Source organism: Ambystoma mexicanum, chromosome 3q (assembly GCF_040938575.1).
Source record: "Ambystoma mexicanum isolate Mex_15411 chromosome 3q, UKY_AmexF1_1, whole genome shotgun sequence".
In the NCBI taxonomy this organism is placed as follows: Eukaryota; Metazoa; Chordata; class Amphibia; order Caudata; family Ambystomatidae; genus Ambystoma; species Ambystoma mexicanum.
In genome coordinates this window covers 1201365271-1201390702 of record NC_090926.1, presented here as the reverse complement: position 1 = coordinate 1201390702, position 25432 = coordinate 1201365271, and the positions used below count along the sequence as shown (strand labels likewise).

The 25432-nt window shown below is 48.1% G+C and overlaps 1 protein-coding gene across 1 annotated transcript; it reads right to left on the bottom strand.

Moving 5' to 3' along the window:
• Positions 1 to 227: 227 nt before the first annotated feature.
• LOC138447748 (uncharacterized) lies at positions 228 to 8719 on the bottom strand. Its single transcript, XM_069604057.1, has 2 exons — positions 6864 to 8719; positions 228 to 4277 (listed from the first exon to the last, which is right to left on the bottom strand). The coding sequence occupies exons 1-2, from the start codon at positions 7138 to 7140 to the stop codon at positions 3175 to 3177; spliced, it is 1380 nt and encodes a 459-aa protein (XP_069460158.1). The 5' UTR covers positions 7141 to 8719; the 3' UTR covers positions 228 to 3174.
• Between the last annotated feature and the right edge of the window lie 16713 nt (positions 8720 to 25432).

Below are 25432 nucleotides of genomic sequence, written 5' to 3'. Positions count from 1 at the left end.
CCTTGCGTTCAGGGTGGGGCCGGGCTCCTCGGGCCTGGGAAAGTTTCCTCCCCGCGTCGGCGCATGCAGTAAGCGTTAGCAGCTGCAATCAGGCCAGACCTGGTAAGCCTGGAAGTGTTTTTGTGTTGGGGAGTGGCATGCGAGTGACATGGATGGATGACAAGTGTGACAAGACAGGCAATACAGAAATGACAGTTGCAAGAGTGAGGAGACTGACGACCAGGATGTGAGGTGGAAAAAACTTTGGCCACAAGCTTTATTTTTGTACCAGCCATGGTGCGAAAGAAAAACCAGCCATAACATCACATAAGGAATAACAATAAAAATATTTTGGGGACAGAGGGAACAGGTGAGCAGGGGGCCCTAATCCCAATTAGGGGCCGCTCGAGGCTGTTCCCCGCCGCCATTCATATGAATGCTTGTGACAATTGTTTGGCCACAGCGTGTGAGCTGTGACATGTTCGTAATTGTTTGTCTTTGGAGCAGGTTCCTCCTGCTTTCTCTTGTCCTTTCCCTGTGAGGTGGGGAGGTGTGCGCTTGTGTGCCTTTATTGATGTCCAACCCGACCGGGTTTAGCACTTGCACCCTCTCTCGCTCACAGGGTGATTTCCGCTGAAGTTATGGCTCTTGATCCGTATTTCTAGATAGAACAGGAACCCCGCGTTGTGAAGCCTTTCACTTGATCATCCGCGGGATGTGTTCTTAGAGCCATTTTTATTTTTGGGTTGTGTGTTCTGTACTTTTCCATGGATGGAGGCGTTTTAGCCTCTTGGTCCACTCTTCGGAGATGAATTTGGCATTTATTACACACATGATCCACTTGAGTTTTTGAAGCCCCCACGCTCCGTTTGCGGGCTAGTTGTTTCATCAGGGGTGGGTTCTTGGAGCCTTACTAGGGTCTTCCCTGCTCCTGATCCCCTTGTGCCACGGGACCCCTTCCGCGCATTAAGCTGCTTGTTTTTACAGCCGGGGTGGGTTCCAAGAGCCTTACTGGGTTTTTACCCCGCTCCCGATCCACTTGCCTTGTGAAACCCCTTCAGCGCTTAAAGCTGCTTGTTTTTACAGCCGGGGTGGGTTCAAAGAGCCTTACTAGGTTTCTTCCCCTGCTCCCGATCCACTTACGTTATGCGACCCCCTCGGCGAGCTGGAAAAAAGGGGGGGGGGGGGGTTCAAAAAGAGAGCCTTACTAGAATTTTTTTTGCTCTCAAACCACTTGTGTGAAAACCCCTTCCGTGCTTGTGTTATACTATTCCGCCACTGGGGTGGGTTCTAAGGGCATAGCTGGGAATTTCCCCTGCCCACGATCCACTTGCGTACCCCAGTGTGCTTATCCTACATAGAAAAATGTGAGGGGGGGTGGGTTCCGGAGCCTTACTAGGTACTTACCCTGCTCCTGATCCACTTGTGGTGAGACCCCCCCTTCTGCAAGCATGGGGGTGGATACTTGAGGCATACTAGTACAAGCTTATGCTCAGGTTCCTCTCTCCTTTTCAGTTTTGTAAAAACCCTTAGCGCTCCCACCTGTATTGATGTTCTCTGGTGGATCTGAGCGCCTGGGTCTTCTATAACTGTCTTTTCCTAGAATATTAACTAATAGATACAAGACCCCCCGGTATTTTAGAAGGAGGCCCTTCTTGGAGTTGAATGTTTATGTTTAATTTATAAAATGAGGCGTTTAACCTACCCTAATAATATGATTGTGTTCCATCTTCTATCTGGCCCTCGATATTCCTTTCCCTACAGTTTTTGCAGGGTGGGAGGGATGGTTTTTTAGACCTGCAGCCGTCCTGCTGCTGTTCGTGGCTGACGGGGAGGAAGAATGAGAAGGGCCACCTTGCCCCAGCCAGATAAAGGCAAAATTCGGCCTGGGGCAAGGCGGCCCCTTCTTTGAACTTCAAAAGACCCCCGCCCAGCATCCGCAGGCTGGGAAGGGGGGCCTTTGAAGTATGGAGGGCAAGGTGACAAGGGGCAGTGACTACCGGTTGTCACCTGCCCCTCTCACCTCACCCTCCTGTCGTGGAGACGCGCTGTCTGGGTTCCCATTGTTACGGGACCCAGCAGCCCGACCCCACCATGTGCATGCTAAGTGGGGCAGCGCCAAACAGGCGCTGCCCCACGGGACTTCACACAAATCCCCCACCTCCCAGCTTACGTCCCCGGGCCTCCCATCCGGGTGGGCCCGGGTGTATAAGCCTGGAAGTGTTTTTGTGTTGGGGAGTGGCATGCGAGTGACATGGATGGATGACAAGTGTGACAAGACAGGCAATACAGAAATGACAGTTGCAAGAGTGAGGAGACTGACGACCAGGATGTGAGGTGGAAAAAACTTTGGCCACAAGCTTTATTTTTGTACCAGCCATGGTGCGAAAGAAAAACCAGCCATAACATCACATAAGGAATAACAATAAAAATATTTTGGGGACAGAGGGAACAGGTGAGCAGGGGGCCCTAATCCCAATTAGGGGCCGCTCGAGGCTGTTCCCCGCCGCCACCCTGAGGGGATGCTGACCGGCGTCTCCCAGGTCCCCCCAAAATAAGGGATTATAGATTAAGTACAGCCTCTGGCTGCAAGGGTCCAGAAAATATTCCTGGTGAAGATGTCCATGCCTTCAATGGACAGGTGAACCCCGTCACTGCAGAACATGGCCTGGTTGTGTACCGAGATCCCATGCTTAATAAATTTGAGGCCTGAGAAAAGGCAGAAATTGGCCACAGCTTTGTTCAGTTTGCGCCTAGAAATCTCCATGGCTTTGTTGCACTCCGCCCCATGCCAATGTTGGCGAGGGATGATTTCTGACATCATCACTTCTGTTCGAAGTCTTAGCATGTGTGCCAGGGATCTGAGGGAGGTGCAGATTTCGGCCAGGAGAAGCTTCCTGCCCAGCTGAGGCAAGTCATTGCCCCCGAGGTGGATGATGAGAAAATCGGGAGGAGGTGAGCAGGCCCCCAGTAGGCCGGCGAGTTTGTCGTGTAGGTCTCCCCAGCGCATGCCCGGCTTACCCCACCAGTATGTGATGGTGTCTTGGAAATGCATGCCGTCCTGGGTTTCCTCCAGCCATCTGCTGGCCCTGGTAATGAAAGAGTGACCCACAATCCAAGCCGTCTGGGATGGGGGGTAGCCTGTGTTATGGGGAAAATAGAGAGGGGGGGGGGGGGAAGAGATGGAGGATACTATTAGATCAAGTCTTTCCTGATGTATCTTTTGTAAGCCCCCGATCTCCAACCCCCAATCCCTTTTATGGCTTTCTCTTGCATCCCCCCCATCCAGGCTGAGGTGGCTGCTCCTATCCTGAAGGAGTGGGATCCAAATTCAGTAGGATTCCATCCTATAGCTATTATAGTCTTCTTGAGGACAGACCTCAACTGGAATCTACTGAGGGCAGACCCATTTTTGTGTGTGAATAATTGCCCCCCCCGACTGGTGCGCTTGCTCATGAATGCCTTGGTGGTGCAAATGGGGCAATATTCTGTTTCCTCAATGCAGTACAGGTTGATGATCCTCCCTTTTCCTAACTGGTCAGTTTTGGACCTGCACAGTTTCACAGCCATGGAATCCTTCCCCATGTGGATGTCGCCTATATCCAGTCCTTCCTCTGATCCTGTGTTTTTGGAGGCTATCTCGCTGATCCTGAACGCCCCAAAGTAGTTTAGTGTGAAGGCGGCTCTAAATAGTGAGGTCTCATAGGCATTGTTGCATACTGCAGGGAGGGTGTCTAGCAGAATTTTTAGTTTAGCAAAATTGAGGGGGCGCCTGGTGTCTGTCTTGACCCCTTCCATTTTGGACCAACCCTTGAGAGCATATCTGGTTAGTGCGCCGTGTGTGGGGTCGGGTGCCCCCGCTAATCTAGTGTAGTATGACACTGCTGCCAGATGGGATGAAGCCCATGCCTTCTTTTTGCTTTGTTTGAAAGCCCATTCCATGAAGTCATTGACATGGCACTCCTGTATATCCCTGATGTTGGTGACTTTTGTGATCCTTCCAAAATCAGTCAAGCACTTATTGTACATTTTGGCAGTTTTCTGTGCCAGCGCTTTTTTGGCCAGTTCCCCTAAAACGCCTTTAGGCTCACCTGTAGGAGTGTGGTGCCGGGAAAGGCAACCCCTTTTGTCCAGGCCCGGGGGTGAGGGTAGAGCTGGGGGCGGGCATCTCAGGGAAGAGCTGTTACCGGCTGGCTGGCGGGTGGTGCCTTGGGTGTGTCCATGATGGCCCAAACCTCTTCCGGAACCGCTGTCCTCTTGGCTTCTGCCTGTGGGTTTAGTGCCTTGAAAGTGGAGAACTGAAAACGGGACAGAGCGTCAGCGGCCTTATTATCTTTGCCTGCAATGTGCCGTCCAATTATAACGATGTTATTTTTCAGGGTGACTTTCGTCATTTCTCTCAACACTTTTAGCACCAGAGGGCAGGAGGCAGCACCCTTGTTTAAAATGTGTACAACCGCCATGTTGTCTGACCATGTGACCAGCTCTGTGTTGGCCAACAGGTCCCCCCATAGGTAGAGTGCCAGCCATATGGGGAATATCTCTAGCAATGTGATGTTCCTGGTCCAGCCCCTCTGCTGCCAGCAGGGCGGCCAGTGGCCGGCGCACCACTTGTTACCAAAGCATACCCCAAAGCCTCTGCTGCCAGCCGCATCCGTGAACAGGGACCTTTTGTCTGCCCCATTCATGGGTTTGCGCCATATCACTTGGCCATTGAAGTTGTTAAGAAATGCTTCCCACATGACCAGGTCTTGTGTTATTTCCTTGCCCAGTCTGATGTGGTGGTGTGGCTTTGTAACCCCCCTCATTTTTAGTTCCAGGCTCCTGTGAAAAACCCGGCCTTGGGGCATGATTCTGGTGGCAAAGTTCAGCTTCCCAGCAAGGGACTGTATTTCACGCAGCGTAGCCTTGTCCCTGCCTGCTATCTGCCTTATTGTCTGAAGAAGGTCCTCTATTTTGTCCCTGGGCAGGCGGCACTCGCCCATGGAAGAGTCAATCTCTATTCCTAGAAATGACAGGGTGGTGGTGGGTCCTACAGTTTTTTCGGGTGCCAGCGGAACCCCTAACACCTGCATGGTTTCGCTGAATGTTTTTAGGGATGAGCTGCATAGGAGGGACCCAGCTGGGCCGGTGAAAAAGAAATCATCCAAATAGTGTACTGTTCTGGCTCTGGGCATGGCCTGTTGGAACGCCCACTGTAGGAAAGAACTGAACTGTTCAAAATAGGCACACGCAATGGCGCAGCCCATGGGAAGGCATTTGTCAAAATAGAATTTATTGTCAAAATGGAAACACAGCCACTGGTAGGTGCTCTCGTGCACAGGCAGCAGCCTGAAGGCTGACTTAATGTCTGCTTTAGCCATGAGTGCGTGTCTACCTGACAGTTTTACTAGGTCGACCGCATCTTGCACGCAGCTGTAAGAGACAGCGGCCTCCGTGGCGGGGATGCCGTCATTGAAAGAGCTACCGGGTGGGTGTGATAAATGATGGATCATCCTGAACTCCCCCGGCTCTTTTTTGGGCACGATGCCCAGGGGGGAGCATAAAAACTCAGTGAAAGGGGGATGTTGGAAGGGGCCCTCAATCCTCCCTAGTTGCAACTCTTTATCAATTTTTTGGTTTATTATGGTAGCTAGGGATGAGGCCGATTTTAGGTTCTTGGGTATGGTGGGAGATCCCCGGCCCTTGAATGGGATCCGGAAGCCATCTCTGAAACCCTGAGCCAGGGATGCTCTAGCTGCTTGGTCAGGGTAGTTATCTAACATTTTTTGCAATTGGTCGATTTTTATTGGTGAGGCGCCTAATCTATAGCTAGTGCATGTTTTTGCCATCAGTGACTTTTGGGCTGGGCCTGGAAGGAGAGGCTTTTGTGCAATTGTTGCTGCTGTGGCCACCACTGCATGTGCTGCATTGGTGCTTGTATCTGCACTCTGTGCCCTTGTTACATGACCCTCTGTTGAAGTACCAGCAGGACCCCGGAGTGCTTCCTTTGGCCCCCCCGTTGCTGCGATTGCCAGATTGCCTCTGATTATGCCCTGTTTTTTGCCCCCCTGGGGGCGTTCTTCGAAAGGGAGGTTTGTTTTTGTTAGTATTTATACTGTCCTGTTGAGCCCTGCGCTGGTTATGTTGCCTGTTTCTACCCCTTCTATTATACTGATGCTCATAATCCTTGCTGCTTTGGGCGCTCTTAGCTGAGTTTTCTTTTAGGACATGAAAAAGATACAATTTAGGGTCTTCCTCCTCCCAGCCCAGGTCAGGGAATCTCTGCATCTCCTTCCTAAACTCTCTATCATAGTGCAGCCAAGACTCCCCCCCAAAGGTATTGTGAATCTCCAAAATTCTGTGGTGGTAGGCAATCAGTGCTGTGCCCTCTTCAGGGAATTTTTCTAGAATTATTGTGGAAAGTATTTGGAAAGAGGCCTCCCAGTTCTGAATATTCTTCTCCAGTGTGGGCCTCTTTGCTCTCTCTTTTTCTTCCTCTTTCTTATCCCTTTTTGAAATGCCAAAACCTAAATCTTCATATTCCAATAGGCAGAAAATGTCAATAAATTGCTTTTTCCATATCTTTCTCTTAATTTTCCGCTCAATGTGCCATGCAATGGTCTTCTTTAGGCTTCTATTTACACTTTTGCCGGCAGTGCGCCTCCCATATTTAGTCATATGAGGGGTTGGAGACGGTACATCTTGGCTAGGCCCAACCCATGCTTTAAGGTGGCCCTGGTCCTCCTCGCCCCCCGATTCCGACTCTGTGTCTGTGCTGTCACTCTCGCTGCTGGAGCTGCTCGAGTCATCCCTGTGCCTCCTCTTTTTCCCAGCACCCGCACCCTTATGCCATTTTAAAAATTGTTCAAGCATAGGCCCCAAATCATTGCTTTTCACAGTACCTGATTTTGCTTTTCTTTTGGTGCCTGGGTGGGTGTCTGAAGAGGCGGGCATGCTGCGGACATCAAGGCGCTGCTTCTTCCTAGCTGGCTGCTCCCTTTCTGCCGGCTCCTCCTCGCCGTCGACCTCCTCTTCCAAGGCGTCTGCGTCATCTTCATTGAGACTGGTGGATGCGAGCTCTGCCATTCTTTCCTGCACCACGTCCATGCCATGAACGGCTTCCGCTGCTTTGGCCCATTCCAGGAGTAATGTGTCTTTCAGGGATAAGGCGTTGGCCATCTCTTGCCTGTTTGGGTCTCTGTGTGCTGGTTCGTAATGGGTTGTCCTAGTGTTTCCCAACTTGCTGTGTGGGTCAGGGTCCTCTTCCCCTTTATTGTAGTTCCCAGGCGAGGTAAAATGCTGTGGCTCTCACTCAGTCTCCTTCTAGTGCAGGTCTGTCGTTATGTGCGTCTGGGAATTCCAGCTGACCTCTGTCCTCTGCAGCGAGAAATTAAAAAAATTGTTTAGCCCAAGTATAATTTCTGTGCCCTCTCTGGGGCTCGAACCAATGTCCTTGTAAGCTTGAAACTGACGCTCCCTTTGCAGTGCTATGGAGACTCTGCTGCTGCAGGCCTGCTCACTCCTTGTGTTGTGCTCGAGGACCCGCCTTCTTTGGGCTCTGCTCGCTCCGTGTGCGGCCGTTCACTGCCGTGCAAACCTCCTTGAGCACTTCGGAGCCTGCCTTACTTGATTCCAGTGTCCTCCCAGAGCCGGAGAGAAATTTAAAAATTGTTTGGCAAAATATAAATTCTAGCACCCTCTCCGGGGCTTGAACCAATGTCCTTGTACGCCTGAGACTGATGCTCGCCTTGCCGTGCTATGGAGACTCTGCTGCTGCAGGCCTGCTCACTCCTTGTGTTGTGCTCGAGGACCCGTCTTCTTTGGGCTCTGCTCGCTCCGTGTGCGGCCGTTCACCGCCGTGCAGACCTCTTCGAGCACTTCGGAGCGTGCCTTACTTGATTCCAGTGTCCTCCCAGAGCCGGAGAGAAATTTAAAAATTGTTTGGCAAAATATAAATTCTAGCACCCTCTCCGGGGCTTGAACCAATGTCCTTGTACGCCTGAGACTGATGCTCTCCTTGCCGTGCTATGGAGACTCTGCTGCTGCAGGCCTGCTCACTCCTTGTGTTGTGCTCGAGGACCCGTCTTCTTTTGGCTCTGCTCGCTCCGTGTGCGGCCGTTCACCGCCGTGCAGACCTCCTCGAGCACTTCGGAGCGTGCCTTACTTGATTCCAGTGTCCTCCCAGAGCCGGAGAGAAATTTAAAATTGTTTGGCCAAAAATAATTTCTTGCACTCTCCCTGGGGCTTGAACCGAAGTCCTTGTATGCCCGAGGCTGACGCTCTGCTTGCGGTGCTACGGAGGCTCTGCTGCTGGGGTTCTGCTCACTTCTTGTGATGTGCTCGATCTCCGTCTGTAGCTGCTCACTGCTGTGCAGACCTGCAGCCTTCCTGCTGCTGTTCGTGGCTGACGGGGAGGAAGAATGAGAAGGGCCACCTTGCCCCAGCCAGATAAAGGCAAAATTCGGCCTGGGGCAAGGCGGCCCCTTCTTTGAACTTCAAAAGACCCCCGCCCAGCATCCGCAGGCTGGGAAGGGGGGCCTTTGAAGTATGGAGGGCAAGGTGACAAGGGGCAGTGACTACCGGTTGTCACCTGCCCCTCTCACCTCACCCTCCTGTCGTGGAGACGCGCTGTCTGGGTTCCCATTGTTACGGGACCCAGCAGCCCGACCCCACCATGTGCATGCTAAGTGGGGCAGCGCCAAACAGGCGCTGCCCCACGGGACTTCACACAAATCCCCCACCTCCCAGCTTACGTCCCCGGGCCTCCCATCCGGGTGGGCCCGGGTGTAGAAGCAGAGTCCTGTGTGAGAGGCCAGAGTGAGTGGGGTTTGTGTAACCTGCACCCGAAGCCGCCTTCGCAACGTGCCCCCCCCCCTTAACATGCTCTGAGATAACAAGAACGAGGACAGTATCAACAGGCGCCCTGATTACTTACCACGGGCCCCGACAATAATCCCTTAGTCACCAACTTGTTTTTTGACCACATGCGCGCGGTACTGGACAGTCTTCAAGTTTCTGTTTTCTGCCAAACCTTTGACTTTACAGATCTCTTCGTGCTCTTGGGGCTGGTTTACTAAGCTACACGACGTCCTAAATTTACTAACCTCAAAGAAAATGAGAAGTCGGTATACCCATAGCTCTCAACCATTTGTGTCGCAAAGGCGGGTGAAATCACTGATGTTGTTTTTGGCGGGTGACACCCATTGGAATGAATGGGCATGCAGGAGGCTTGGCGGGCGTGTCAGCCCTTTACAAGGCGGGTGACACCCGCCAAAAGCGTGTGAGTTGAGAGTTATGGTATACCTGTAGGCTCTGCTGCATCTATTTCACCTTTACGGGATTTCGCCGCCATTTTAATACAAGCGTGTGGCTGAGTGGGGGTGTTATCCATTACTCATCTCTGTACTCCTGCATTTCAATTGTCATGTTGTCACTCCAGGCCGGAGGCCTGCTTAGTGAGCGCTTTTATTGAAGTGTACGGGCCCATAACAGCCGGTAACGTAATGGCACAAGGACTTGGTCCACCTGCACCATGGCCGGTACTATACCAGCACAAGGGCGTGGTCTACCAGCGCCACGGTCGGTACCGTAACGGCACAAGGGAGTGGTCTAGCTGTGCCACTCTTAATATTGCACAGCACGGTTACTCATTATGTGGCTCCCAAAATGTTTTTGGGAGTTCAACTTCCATGAGCCGTAGCCAGCAGAGTAAATGGAGAGGTATCATGGGTGTTGTAGTTCAAAACATCTGTGGGTCACACAATGATTAATCATGGCATATAATGTATACAAGTATATTGAAGTTGTTAGAACATTAACCCCCCTCCCCTGACCCCCTAGGCTGCGGCAGGAAATTGTTTGTGACACTGCCAATAACCTTGCAATGCAGCATTTTGAACCATCTGTGGACTATGCTGGTTCCTACAGCCCCACAGATTGTCGAACGCGAAGGCGCTTTGAGCATTTCAAGTGATGTACTACTGAAGCGTTCTACGTCTTGAGGGACATTCTGTTTGGCATTGAGACATACAAATCCCAGGTTCACCACCATCTGCAGTTTTATCTGGAGGCTCCCTCCTTAATCTGAGAGGAGGGCCACTGGAGTTTACGAGTATAAAGCTCTTAGTCCAGAGACATGTTTGTGGGACCTCTTGTTATTAATGGATAAAAGACAAGATGTCGAAACTGCTTTCCGCAATGAATATTAAAATGTGAATAATCTCACCTTGACCGATCGAGTAGACCATCAGGAAACAACCAAGTGCAGCTATGAAAGCTACCCTAGGACAGCCCTGTCCTCTCCGACCCGGAGTGGAAATAACCAGGGGAGAGAACAGGGTAGCCAGGGAAACCCTCGATGGGAAGAAAACCCTGGTCGAATCTGGAAGTGTTGTGGGTCCGGGTGGTTGATGAATGTCTTCTACGAGTGGTTGTGGGCAGGATGGCTTCGTCTGGATGAACGAAAGGAATATAATCAGAGTAGTAGCGTAAAGTAAGGAACGGGAAATGGAAATGAAATGACACTGTTAAGGGTTCTCACCAGCAAAGAGAAGGAGCAGATGATTGTTTTAGGGCTTCGAAGGAGAAGGTATCGGGAGCTGTGAGCTCTACAAGAAACAATCCTTGGGTCAGAATCTGAATCGAAAGAGGTGGAAAGTAATTCTGAGTTTGTGTCACTTACAGCTATTGGGTGTTCCAACACGGAGAAAAGCAGGGTTGGCGTAATCGTGACGCTGATGGATATCTGAGCGTGAGGGGAACTCCCGAGAGATGGTGAGACCAGAATGGAAGCAAGAATCTGGGGATGAAAGCTTGAGAGACAAAAGAGATTCAGAGTAAATCGAAAGTCACAATGGAAGGAGCAAAGATAAGAAATCCCTAGAGGCGAACTCACGGAGCGTCTGGTGAAACAGAAGCGACGCGAGGAGTTGCCGGCTTCCGTGTTTGATAAAGGATCACGTGAGCATGCCGGAACGTCTTGGAGCAGCGTAAAGAGTCTAGACCGCTACTTTCAGAACGGGAGTCATCATGAAACGGATTCTCGGGAGTCGCGTAGAGCAGGGTACCACACAACCGATTGCGCGCCCATAGTGACCACCTCCCATAATGTGTAACAGTATACCCCCTCCTCCTGGGGGGAGAACCCGGTTTACCCGGGTGAAAAAGAAAGAATCGACGGATCAACTTAGGAGCATGAACACCAGAAGCAGGTTCCCAGGATCGTTCGGCAGGTGAGTAGCCCTTCCAATCCACCAAAAACTGCAATTTTCCCCTCCTGTAACGAGAGTCACAAATACTGGCCACTTCATATTCAGATCCAGTAGCAGTAAGAACCGGAGGCGGAGGAGGATTCCCCGATCTCCGAAAACGGTCAGGAACGACCAATTTGATTTGAGACAAATGGAACACCGGATGAATTCGAGACCAGGAAGTTGGTAGGGCGAGTTTGATTGCTGTAGGCCCAACCCAGGATAGGACTCTAAAAGGTCCAAAATACCTAGGAGACAATTTAGAAGGTACAAGATGCCGAGGAAGGAATCGGGATGCCAGCCAAACAGAATCACCCGGGATGATATTAGGGGCTGCCCGACGATGTTTATCTGCGTATCTCTTAGTCCGATCTTGAGCCTCTTGAAGAGACAGTCTGGCTAATTTCTGTCCCTCTCGAATATCCGAGAGAAGGCTGTCAACAGCAGGGCAACAGGAAGCAGGAACAGAAACGGTAGGCACAAAGGAAGGGTGATACCCATAAGAACAATGAAAAGGACTGGTGTGAAGAGCTGAATGCTTGGCGTTGTTGTAGGCGAACTCCGCAAAAGGGAGCAGTTCTACCCAATTATCCTGGGCTGCTGAGATAAAACATCTCAGATATCCCTCCAAAGTCTGATTTAATCTTTCCGTCTGACCGTTAGTCTGAGGATGGTATCCGGAACTTAAGGCTCTTTTGATTCCCAGAATGTGACATACCTTCTGCCAGAAAAGAGAGGTATATTGGGGGCCTCGATCTGATACAATAGTGTCTGGGAGTCCGTGTCAAGAAAAGATTTCGGAAAGGAATATTTTTGCCATATCCGCTGCTCCAGGAAGTTTCATTAACGGGGTAAAATGTGCCAGTTTGGTAAAATAATCGATGGTGACCATAATAGTGGTCTTATTCTCAGAAGGAGGTAGGTCCGAAACAAAATCGGTGGAGATAAACTGCCAAGGTCGGTCTGGAATAGGCATCCTAGAAAGTAAACCCAGAGGAGACATCCGAGGAGATTTAGACTGGGAGCAGATTGTGCAGGCTGCAACATAATCACGGATGTCTGCCTTTACTTCCGGCCACCAGAAATGTCGTTGAACAAGCTCCAAGGTTGAGGCGTAACCTCGGTGACCAGCTGCTCGGGAGTCGTGACACATCTGTAGAACTTCTTGTTGTAGGGACGAAGTGGGAAGTAGAACCTGAGCTCCTCGAAAATAATAGCCCCTCTCTTCAGTGAGTTGATGCTTAGCGGCGATATCTTCACAGAGGAGTTTGTTTTGATTTGTAGCAGTTAGCACCTCTTGCAGAAAGTCAGTTAGGACTGCTATGAATCGTGCTGTGGGAAACATCCTTTCAGAACAGAAATTAGAAGTGGGAGAATCTTTCCGAGAAAGAGCGTCGGCCCTTAAGTTATGTTTTCCAGGAAGAAAAGTGAATTCTATCCGAAAAGGAAGAAAGAAATAGGCCCAGCGGGCTTGTCTACTGTTGGTGGTCTGGGCATTCTGGAGAACTCTGAGATTTTGGTGATCGGTTCGAACTTTGACAGGATAAGAAGAACCCAACAGCAGATGCCTCCACTCTTCGAAAGCCCGCTTAATAGCCAAAAGTTCCTTCTCCAGAACAGAATAATTTAGTTCAGCAGCGTTAAATGTCCTCGACAGATATGCGACAGGTCTCTCTTCCCCCAGATCAGAGAGTTGCAACAGCACAGCTCCCATAGCGTATTGAGAGGCATCAGTCTCCACTATAAACGGTTTGGTCTGATCAGGGGTGATCAAAATAGAGGCAGAAGTGAATATTTCCTTCAGAGTTTGAAAGGCACATTGGGCTGCTTCATTCCAGCAGAATGTGACGTTCTTCTTTAGTAACTGTGTGATGGGCAGAATGATTTCAGAGAAACAGGGGATAAATTTCCTGTAGAAATTAGCAAATCCTAGAAATCGCTGGATGTCTTTGACACAGGAGGGAATGGGCCAATCTAAGACTGCGGACACTTTCTTTGGATCCATAGATACACCCAGGTTAGATAATACGAAACCTAGGTAAGTAACTTGTTCTTGATGAAATACACACTTTGAGGCTTTGCAATAGAGATGATTTGATTGGAGTCGACTGAGAACAGTGTTCACATGATTGACATGGTCTTTCGGGTTGGAGGAATAAACAAGAATATCGTCCAGGTATATGATTACAAAATGAAACAAGATGTCGGCGAACAAGTGATCCATAAATCGCTGGAAAACTGCTGGTGCATTCACTAGACCAAACGGCATCACATGATATTCAAAGTGTCCGAAAGGGGTGCGAAAAGCGGTTTTCCATTCATCTCCAGGAGCTATTCTGATGAGGTGGTAGGCTCCTCTGAGGTCGAGTTTCGTGTACACCGAGGCCCCCTGGACTGCCTCTATAATGTCAGATATTAAAGGCATGGGGTACTTATCAGGAATCGTAATCTTGTTGAGACCTCTGAAGTCAATGCAGGGGCGGAGTTCCTCAGAGTCTTTTTTGGGAATAAAAAAAAGAGAAGCGCCCGCTGGGGAGACGGATTCAGAGATTAGACCATTGCGTAAATTGGCCTGGAGATAGTCTTTTAGGACTGCCTTTTCCTTTTGGGACAAAACATACATTCTGCCGAAGGGAATGGGTTGATCTGGAAGAAGGGTAATATGACAATCATCCCTCCTATGAGGAGGTAGAGTGGGAAATAAGGGATTCTCGAAAACCGTTTGAAACTTTCGATGACACGGTGGGATGATCTCTAGTTGGTTTATGGTGGGCCCGGATGGAAGGTTAGACACTTCAGTTGGAATGCGAACACCCACAGACTCCTGGGACAAACAATGGTTTACACAGTACTCAGACCCTAGAAATAAAGTACCCGCTGACCAGTTTATATAAGGGTTATGGAGTCGCAACCATGGGAGACCCAAAATAACTGGGAAATGAGCTGCTTTAATAAGGTCAAAAACCAAAGTTTCTTTATGATTAGCGACCAAACAAGTGATCGGATCGGTCTGTTCTTTGATCGGGCCAGAGCTCAATGGACTTCCATCCACTCCTTGGATGGGAGTAATGATGGATTTGGAGACAAGTTGTATCTTGTGCTTAGTGGCCCAGTCGTTGTCCAAAAAATTGCCAGCGGCTCCACAGTCAATCAAGGCTGGTATGCCCGCCAACACACGTTCAGATAGGATCATAGATAGAGATACTACCACCATGGTTTGACAAGTCGCAGTGTCAAGCGACATTCCCATTCGGTATGGGGAAACAGGATTAGGAGCCACTACCGTCCTTCCCCTTGGGGTAGGGCTTTGAAGTTTCCCGATTTAGGATTTGGGGTACGTCGTGGAGGAACCAAGTGACAATCCTTCAATATATGAAGTGAAGAACCACAATACATACACAGGCCTCCGGTTCTTCTTCTTTCTCTTTCAGAGGCGGACAATGGTCCCCTCACAGCTCCAATCTGCATGGGCTCTTCATTTTGGACGTGTGATTTATTTCCTGTCGGATAATATTCATTAAAGGATCGGGTACTTTTGCTCTTTTTCCGTTCATAGAATCGTTCCTGCAACCGGTACTCTATTTGCATGGTTAGTGTAATCATGTCTGCTAAATTGGCTGGGCGAGGAACTTTAGAAATCTCGTCTTTCAGCTCGTCTGTTAATCCTCTACGAAAAAGAGTTAAAAGACCCTCATCCGGCCATCCTAATTCAGACGATAACTGCTTGAATTGGGTTATATAACCTAATAGGTCCTTTCCACTCAGTTTTAGGTCAAGGAGTCTTTCCTGAGAGGATACAGTGATTTCTTTTCTCCCAAACATGGATCTTAGGCTATTAGAGAAAGCCGTATATGAATCAAGGATTACATTGTTTGAGGTAACCAAGGGCGTGGCCCAAGCCAATGCGGGTCCAGATAAGTGAGATATCACAAACCCCACCTTATCTTTGTCCGTTGGGAAGAAACGAGGTTTGAGTGTAAACTGGACAGTACAGCTATCAAGGAATTCCTTGAGTTTGTAGGGGTCACCATCATACATTATCAGCTGTAATGTGGACGGAGGAGTATCGGAAAATGCTCTAGCAACCTGTTGTCTTAGATGTATATTGTCTTGCTTAAGTGATTGTACCTCTAATGACATGGCCTGCATGGCGGTCATGAGTTGCTGCATTTGTTGTTCCATAATGGTCTTCGTCTGTCAATATATTCGGGCGTCGCTTACTGTTATTAATGGATAAAAGACAAGATGTCGAAACTGCTTTCCGCAATGAATATTAAAATGTGAATAATCTCACCTTGACCGATCGAGTAGACCATCAGGAAACAACCAAGTGCAGCTATGAAAGCTACCCTAGGACAGCCCTGTCCTCTCCGACCCGGAGTGGAAATAACCAGGGGAGAGAACAGGGTAGCCAGGGAAACCCTCGATGGGAAGAAAACCCTGGTCGAATCTGGAAGTGTTGTGGGTCCGGGTGGTTGATGAATGTCTTCTACGAGTGGCTGTGGGCAGGATGGCTTCGTCTGGATGAACGAAAGGAATATAATCAGAGTAGTAGCGTAAAGTAAGGAATGGGAAATGGAAATGAAATGACACTGTTAAGGGTTCTCACCAGCAAAGAGAAGGAGCAGATGATTGTTTTAGGGCTTCGAAGGAGAAGGTATCGGGAGCTGTGAGCTCTACAAGAAACAATCCTTGGGTCAGAATCTGAATCGAAAGAGGTGGAAAGTAATTCTGAGTTTGTGTCACTTACAGCTATTGGGTGTTCCAACACGGAGAAAAGCAGGGTTGGCGTAATCGTGACGCCGATGGATATCTGAGCGTGAGGGGAACTCCCGAGAGATGGTGAGACCAGAATGGAAGCAAGAATCTGGGGATGAAAGCTTGAGAGACAAAAGAGATTCAGAGTAAATCGAAAGTCACAATGGAAGGAGCAAAGATAAGAAATCCCTAGAGGCGAACTCACGGAGCGTCTGGTGAAACAGAAGCGACGCGAGGAGTTGCCGGCTTCCGTGTTTGATAAAGGATCACGTGAGCATGCCGGAACGTCTTGGAGCAGTGTAAAGAGTCTAGACCGCTACTTTCAGAACGGGAGTCATCATGAAACGGATTCTCGGGAGTCGCGTAGAGCAGGGTACCACACAACCGATTGCGCGCCCATAGTGACCACCTCCCATAATGTGTAACACCTCTTATCAAAACGACCTCCTCCTTCAGCCTTTCTACTCTCTCTCACAGAACCCTGTCTTGCCAACTACCTCCACTCTCCCAGATTGCACAACGCTACAGGGGGAGAATGCTACATCACAGACACCTGCAGCTGACCAATCAAAAAGACCATTGGGAGTGATGTCACTGTCACAACAGGTGTTAGGAAAAGATTAACCCCTGGTTGCCAAGAAGCAACCACAATGGAAAACACTGGAATGAAAGACAATCATACAAATGCTGTCCCTAACCCCAATTTAAAGAGGAGGCTACACCGGCTAAAGAGACATGAAGGAAACCAATTAAGCAACAAATACCCATTCTGGTTGCTTAACCCGGGTAGCAATGGCCCAGAGCCCAAGATAAAGGCCTAAAGGAAGTGAGGGCCTTAATGCAGGGCCCCGGTGCCGTTATCACCCGGTTCAGGACATAGCACAGGCATAGCTCTCAACCTTTCAATGCACTTGGGTGGGTGAAAACACTGATTTTGTAATTGGCGTGTGAAAGCCTATTGATTCCTATGGGCGTGTGAGAGCTGCTTAAGTGGCGGGTGTTGAGAGGTATGGAACTGGTGTTTATTGCTATTATCACTACAAGCCCAACCCACAAATGTGCAGTGCTTTGTTTCTCATAAATACTTCCTCACCTAACATCGCCAACATGGAAATGGATGGTGGTGCTCCTCTTCCATTTGCACGGCAGCCATTGGCAGACGTAAGGCGAGGGGAGATGTGGACGCACAGCAACTGCAGGAGCCTCAAGTAGGGGCAGGGGAAGGCTGGGCAGAGTTGGGAGAGACAAGGGAAGCGGTGGGGGAGTGAGAAGGGAGAAGGACGGCGGGTGCATCCCAAACTGAGGTTGCTCAGAACCCGGCTTGAATCGTGGAAATCAGCCCAGGTTTGGAACAACCTGATTAGCTGATGCACCTCCCAAGAATGATAATGATTAGCTGTGATCAGCCTCCTACCTTTGCAGTCCACATCCCTCTGTCTTTAGCCCCCCGTTACCCGTCCCATTGTTCATGTTCTGAAGCTTCTTGCTCGCAATGTGTTGCATTACAAAGTGAAAATAAATAGATATTGAGATATGCACAGAGCTCACACAATGCACCTCTAGTCTTGCCTTAGCTCCATACTAATACTTGGGTAGAGGGACATTCATTGAGCTCCGCCAATGCTCCTCTGTCATGCGGTATAGAGTGCACAAGTGCTTCATGCAGAGTCATACATGTGACAGCACCTCAAGTTTCCATTTCTGAACCCAGATTAGGCCATCTTGGCCTTGCGCTACTCTGAAGTTGATAACATGAATACCATTATGCTGGGTAATGTTCATAGCCATTCAAAATTGCATGAAGATTATTTAATCTAAATGTGCAATGCAAATTCGAATTCTTTTTACTCTAAACATTTTTTTGGAAACTGTGAGGGGTCAGAAATGAGAGGTGGACACAAAGTTGCACTTTTCTCAATGTTTGCCATATTTAGCGCCATATTTTATGCCTATCTGTTCCTATCCAAATGAGAATGTTCCTACCTAGCAAACTAAAACTAAGGAAAAGATGATCTTGTGTCCAAATGTATCTGACCCTCACACTAACATATATGACCGAAGTGTACAAGTTAAATGTAGGAGGTTTCAGTTCAACAAAACTGTGCAAAAGTTCAAACTTATAATTCTTACAAAGTACTCCTTGTGACATGGGTTTGGTTCCTTTCCCCTGAATCAAGTCAGGAAGACTTTTGAAAAAGGTTCTGATTCAATGAAGTTCTATTCAGTTCAATGAGAAATGTATCTTCCATCCAAAATATCCTTCAACTTGGTAATATAAATGTCTCTTTCACAAAACACTTGTTCAAAACCACAAATACTTTTGTCAAGATAGCAAAGCAACTGTCTTTTGTTACACAACAGCTTTTCGGGATAATAAAGTTAATAGTCTCTTTCCACAATACTTATTTTTTTTTACCACAACAACCTCTCTTCAAAGTCACTGCTTCTTTCCTGGTTTACTCACCCGCCAGGACTAACTACAACTGTTCCCTTTCCTGGTTTACTAACCTGCCAGGAAGAAAAAAAAACTCCTACAACTATAACTGGTCTCTTCTGTTAGTGGAAATACTTGTTCCAAGATTCTGCACACCAGTATCCAATGCGAGAAGGTTTGCACAATGTTTTCATGTCTTTATAGTCTCTTGACCGTTGGCAATGTGGGTTACAGATTTCCCCAAACTGGTATCTCATGAAAGAAGAATTGTGCCTGTGTTGCCCTCTCATCTCTTCTTCATAGTTTCTTGCTGTCTACAGTGTGGGTCACAGGTTTCCCCAAGCTGATATTTCATAAAAGGAGAATTGTGCCTGTGTTGCCCTCTTATTCTACTTGTTCGATTTTCCAAATTGTCTTTTATTGTTAATTAATCAGAGTGCCACGGGGTTACCTTTCTCTTTAGGCCAACTCACCGGCTTTCTTCAGCCTCTCAGTGTCACTCCGTGAAGCTGTGGCAGTCCCTCTGTGGCCTTTTAATACCGTTGACAGCTCTCTTGGGACTGTTGTGCTATCTATGATACTGTGGGACAAGTAGTGCAGGCGGTAATCGGCGAGCTGCGATAAGAGAGTGGCGGTCTTAAACAGGGAGGAGATGGGCATAGAGGGCATGCAATGGTGGCAAGTAAGTTAGACGAGGGAGCATAATAGGTACTATTACATGCATAGGCAGCAATTAACAGACATTTGCAAGTGCCGGCCGTTAAGTCGGGATAAACATACAGTGTATTTGACCATAGGACTATCGTACTCAGGTTTCTAGTAAGTAACCGCACAGTCAATGACGAACAAACTACCGCTGAGCCAGTGCTAACACCTGCATAACCATTACAATAACAAACGAGGACGGTGGTTGATAGGCTTGATGCTGTGACATTGTTACAAGTGTTTGTGCGCAAAGTACGTTGGTTGACTGATAGTGGTAGGGCAGTTCGGGTGCCATGAACAGACCTGCAGTGGTATGCATGTTCCAACAGACGCACTGTTGTGGGCAGGGACAGCAATAAGGTCGCGCTGGGTGGAAGAGAGGTTGAGTGTCCGTGAGATGGTCAACTAACTTACAGTTGTGTGTGAAGGAGGCACGGGTGGCGCGGCAGAAAGTGACAATCTTGGATCTCACCGTAATGTAATGAGGCAAAGGGACTGGAGCACTCGAGCACGACCAAGCTCGGTCAGGCTCAGTCAGGAAGCAGCCTTTGTCAGTTGCCTTCGTCGGGGCCGGCTTCGCCTTCCGGTGCTCCCCGATAGGCTAAGGGGATGCGGCCAGGCAATCACAGGGCAAGGCAGGCTTCTGGCGTTTGCAGCAATGTAAAATTCAATTGGAATAAGCGGCAGCGGCCATCTTAGAGTGGCACAAACCTCGTGTTTTTGCAGATTCGAATTTAGGTGAAGTAGACTTCCTTTTTCTTTCCAGGCATCGCAGAGGGCTAGAATGAATTCTAAAGGCAGCGCTTGGACAGTGCCTTAATTAAGACATGAAATACGATTTGGGAGATGATGATCATAGGCAGTGCCTAATAGTAAAAGGTGTAGCCTAAAATCTTACCTTAGACCAGGCAATGCTTGTGGCTGCATGGGGCTGCTCCAGCAGCTTGGGGGAGAGGGAGCACCTGCTCCAACCTCAGCAAGCCAGGAAAGGACATCAGGCTCAGGATTGTAGTAGGGTGCCCACAAAGAGGAGAGGAGAGCTTACTGGAAAAATTACTGAAGGGGTTGTATGGAAGGAATCTGTAAAAAGATTAGATTTTGAGGACAGAGAAGATGAGGGAAGTGATGGAAGTTGGACGATGATTTCAGATGAGGAGAGACATGAAAGTAAATATGTGGAAGGGGGGAGCCGTGCAAGTCCCCTCCACAGGCATAACAACAGGAAAAGAGATAGCATGGTCTACTCTGGAAGAACTAGAAGGGGAAGGTCCAGAACCTGTAGTATATCCCAAACACCAAAGGAATGATCTTGTATCTTGTAGCTTGGAAGAAAAAAACCCATATGTAAACAGGTTGAGAGCTCTACCAGATCGAAAGAAAACTAGCATGACAGATGCTACCACAGATATGAAGGGTGCAGCTGGATTTCAGCATGGGGCTGGATTTCCATTGTTAGAGAAAGGTGGAGGACGGCCACAATATATACCATGGCCGCAAATGGATAAGTATAATTGAAGGTGTATATTGTCAACTTTTACATCGGGAACAGGCAAGTTGATTCGCGAATTAGAGGGACTCACAGCAGGAATAACATTAGCAGTGGGTGACATAAAAAGTATTCAGTGATGACAGCTCAGCATACGGCTCATGATGGAGCACCTTTTAATAACTGTACAGCAGATGTGTGGAGAGCGCTCAGAGTGCAATACCCAGATACGTCAGACATGAGTGCAATTATGACACACAAGATGCGCAATGATGAAGACCCTGTTGCTTATAGTCAAGAGATTCAAGAGAGATGGTGTCTTGAGACGAGGGGATCGTGGGACAATATTATAGTTATTTTCCATCATATATTGTGTCATAGGTTACCCAAGCCAGAGATCAAATTGACTACAGTTCACCATTGTTGATTAATGCAAGAGAATGCTAGGAAGAAACTTGAGCAAAGTAAACTTGAGGAAGAAAAGTTAGTTCAGAAAAAGTTATCGAAGTTTTCAGTGGAAGGAGCGATGTTGACGAGTGGGGAAGGAGTGGTTACACCAAACGCAGATCAGGCCCTGCCAATGGCTGGAGGGAATTGTGCAGGAAGGGGGGAATATAATTACTGGCCACAAGCAAGATAGTTTGCATCCAGAGGAATATGGGATGGGTTTCAGGCTCTGCAAGGTGGGCGATTTAATGGAGGATAGCCGAGACCTGGAGGACAGCTGCCGCAATACTGGCCATGTGGGAAAATGGGACACATCTCCCGAATATGTATAAGCAGAAGAGAGATGCAACAGAATTGGCAGGATCCAAGAAGGGGGGTTGTATACCCTCCACCATACAGTGCAGAACCAACTGGATATTATGCCAAAGATCGCACACAGTATGAAACATATGTACCACAAATCCAACAGGCGCAGCAAGCACCAGTGCAAGCACAGCAAGATGCAAACGCAGCAGGTCCCTATGCAGACACAACAAGCACAGATGGAACAGCAAGCACTGGTAAAAACAAAAAACTGTGGCAACATGGAATGCGCATAAAGGAGCACAGACACCTACACCCAGGATAGGGAGTGTGACAGTAGTGGGAGGGACCCTTCCACTGGTACAGGGATGAATGTATACCCACAATAGGACAGCCCACAGAGTGACTTGATGTGTTCAATCCTATCAGTTACAGCAGACCCGCAAGAGGAACCACAGGTTGGAGTGACCATGGGAGAAATGTGATTTCTTTCCTTGTAGATACAGGGGCAACCAGGTCCTGTGTTAGGGAAGGGAAGTTTCCAGTGTCAGGCATTGCCATGAATATGCAGGGTTTCACTGGGGTCACACGTTTGGTTCCATTTACTGACAACTTACCCATCACTATAGGAGAACATGACCTTTCTATGCCACTATTATACTCCCACAAGACACCAGTCAATATAATGGGAAGGGACATGATGAATAAGCTCAACATAACCACTCTCTTTCGCTGACCAAGGAATAGAGCGCTCCACTCCAGGATTCATTGTACGGTGATTTGCAGTGTACGGTGACTTAAGGGGCATGAACTCAATTTTTGCTGCATTTGCCCTGATGTTCGTGGGCCTTTTCTAAGATGGCCGCTCTAGTCTCTAAGAATGGAGCCATCCTTCGTTGAAGCCTTTGCCCCTTCTAATTGGTTGCCTACCTTCCTACTTTATCAAATCAGGGCCACCGTGAGGCAGCAGCCGGCCCTTCACCAAAGGCCCGCATCTAGGCCCAGAGGGAAGCTACTCCCTCATTCACCAGCTGATGAAGAAGCAGGATCATTGTGCTCCATTTGAGCCCCCACTGGCTCATACTCACTGATGCTGCAATTAGGGGAAGGTAAGCCTTTCTTGGGCTCAGAAATATCGCGTGCATCTCCCCCTCTTTCTTAAAAATGTAAATATATTTTTACAGGAATCTTCTGCAGTGCATGAGACTAGCACAACAAATAAATATATATAATCTTGCTTAATTTTTTTAAATGTGCTTAACATTTATTTCCTGATGCACCTTTGTAGTGTATGGTGACTTAAGGGGCAAGAACTCAGGTTTTGCTGCATTCGCCCTGATGTTCGTGGTTCTTTTCTAAGATGGCTGCTCCAGTCTCTAACAGTGGAGCCATCTGAACCCCTATACTTAGGGCCCTTTAAGACGAGGTAGCAATACTTAGAGATAGATGGGGATGCAGCTCATACTCAAACATCAATAATCAAACTGACTCAGGAAGTTGGCAAAACTCAGCACTGTTTTATCTGCAATTTACTAATATGGGGAGCTTTTGACTTCTCAACTTAAAGCGATCGACAGGAAATTTGGCAAATACTCACTCTCCCCGGCCATTGCCTTCTACAAAGGGAAAATAGTGCCAGCGTTAACATACGGCATGGACGCAATGTTCACGATTCCACACCAACTATGGCGAAGGCTAGAGGGCCACATCTGGAAATCACTTCTGGGTTTACCAAATGCAATTCCCATCGAAGCAGTCAGAAGAGAACTGGGACTGCTCTCGTTAGGCGTGACTGTCAGTGTGGCCTCGCTTGCCTTGTTTAGAAAGACCCTAATAAAAGATGGCCTTCAAATCTGCAACTTCATCAGCCAAGAGCTGTCATCCACGTCCTCCAAAGCCGTTCTGCTTTGGGTGCGCCGGCAAGAACACACACTGGAGGAAGTGTTATGTTCCAAACTTGACCTAATTTCGAACCCCCAAAGGGTAAGCGACAAATTAAAGACCCAAGACTGGATCTCCACCATAGAAAAAGCGGCAGCAGCGAAATGCTTAAGACATCTCCCGCCAACATTTAACAAGGTGAAGTCGCCCATAAATTACTGTGTTAAATTCCCAGACAAAAAACTTAGAGGAATATTTTTGCGAGCACGTCTCAACCTACTCCACACAAGAGAAATCCTGGGGATTAGATCTTTAACTGCCATAACTACCTGCAGGCTATGTAATGATCCTGACTCAACGGAGTCAATACGCCATCTCCTGTTGAACTGCCCCTCGCTGAACCGAGAACGCCTGGCCTATCTTCCTCCACTATGGCACGACTCAACCCTGATTGAAGAAAACACATGGTGGTGCCGTTTGATTTCTGGTGAAAAACCTCGCTGGGCAACGGCTACGGCAAAAATAATTCAGGAGGCTTTCCTCAAAATTGCGAACCAAAGCTCGAATTCCTTACCGGAAGTGCACGGTGGACACCAACATGACCACACAGACGCACGACATGAAGTCTCAACAGGCGAACCAGGCGTCGGCTGAATATCCCCCTTTATTCTGTAAAAATCCGACCTTGACCTGATCACAAATTCTCATCGCCTCGTCTGATCGCCGCCTTTTGCACCTGTGTGGTTCTTCGAATTTTATTGAAATTATGAACTGATACCCCTTGTAAAAATCATGCTTTTCTAGTTGATTATGTACAAGTAATAATAAAAAAAAAAAAAAAAAAAATATGGGGAGTTACAACAGACATCAACAGACGTTTGTTCAATTTCTCTCAGCGCATTTCATAAAAAACACAACTTTTATAGTAAAAACTCCTCATCAATGACGTCATCCTACGTGGCAAACTGCACAAACCTACTTGGGAAAGTGATAGGCTTAGAGGGAACATCCAAGTATAGGTTCCATACTTGACAGGGATAGTGATTGGGTATCTAACATCAAGTGGGCAACTAAGCCCTCCCCTAGTCCATGTCATCTACATCGTCACAAATTACACAACATCTTATTGGTCATACAAACTATAGGGCTCTCTGTTACGTGGCCCTCTATAATTGGTTGGCACCCTCGTACCCCCTGGAATATTCCATACACTAGCAACATGCAGGCTGGTACCGCAGGTGCTCGTGAGCTTGTCTTGATCATGGCTTCCCACCCAATTAGCCTGACATCCATCATCACTCTTGCGTCTGCCAGTCAATTAAGCTTTGAACTTGGCCTTGTAAATGTCTCTGCGCCCGAGAATAAAAGGGAGCATAGGCATATTTTGTCTCCTGGTTTCAGTGTAGCTCGACCCAATGTCTATTTTCATCTGATCATGTGACTGGAGACCACGTTTGAGCTTTTTGCTGTATTTAATAGTATTAAATGATGAACCTCTGACGTCTTCAGTGATTTTCAATCCCACCGCAGACAGGGTTTTGTTCTTTTTTCACGTTCATACAACTACTGAATGGACACCCAGGTTCACGGTGGCCTCAACTTCTTGGTGCTGGGCCAGCCAAGCCTTTCTTGAATTCTCCTTCACCATTAGCTGTTTTCCAACTGCGCCAAACTGAAATCCTGTCTTTTCACTGGGTCCAAGCTCTGCTAAAGTGCATTGTAGAACCTCTGTATTCAATACATTCCTATGCATATACGTTGGTGCATCGCCGCAATCTATTCACTACGTAGCCAGCCTTAAGATTACTTTGTCTGCTTGCATTACTGCATCTGTACAATTGTAAAATTACTTTGCATTTTCTTCATCGTTTCTGCAGCATGAGCATCTTCATCTCGAGCCCGAAATGTTGCTCATCTTTACCACCTCCTCTTCAAGTCTCATGGAATGTTTACGTTCTTCAGCCTCTTGCATCTTTTCTGGGTGCATCAGCTCTGCTTTGCATGATGTCACCAGTCTTCCTTTTCCCTTATTTTCACACTTCTTCTGGAACTTTGTCCAAAAGGCCATCATATCTTCGAGAATGCATATATGTTTCCTTAATAGTTACCTTATTTCCATTATTTTCTGCGGTAAAGCCATCTTCACTGGTACTCCCATGTGTCTCACTCTCTGGTTCCCAACATACTGGCAACATGGGGGCAGAGCTT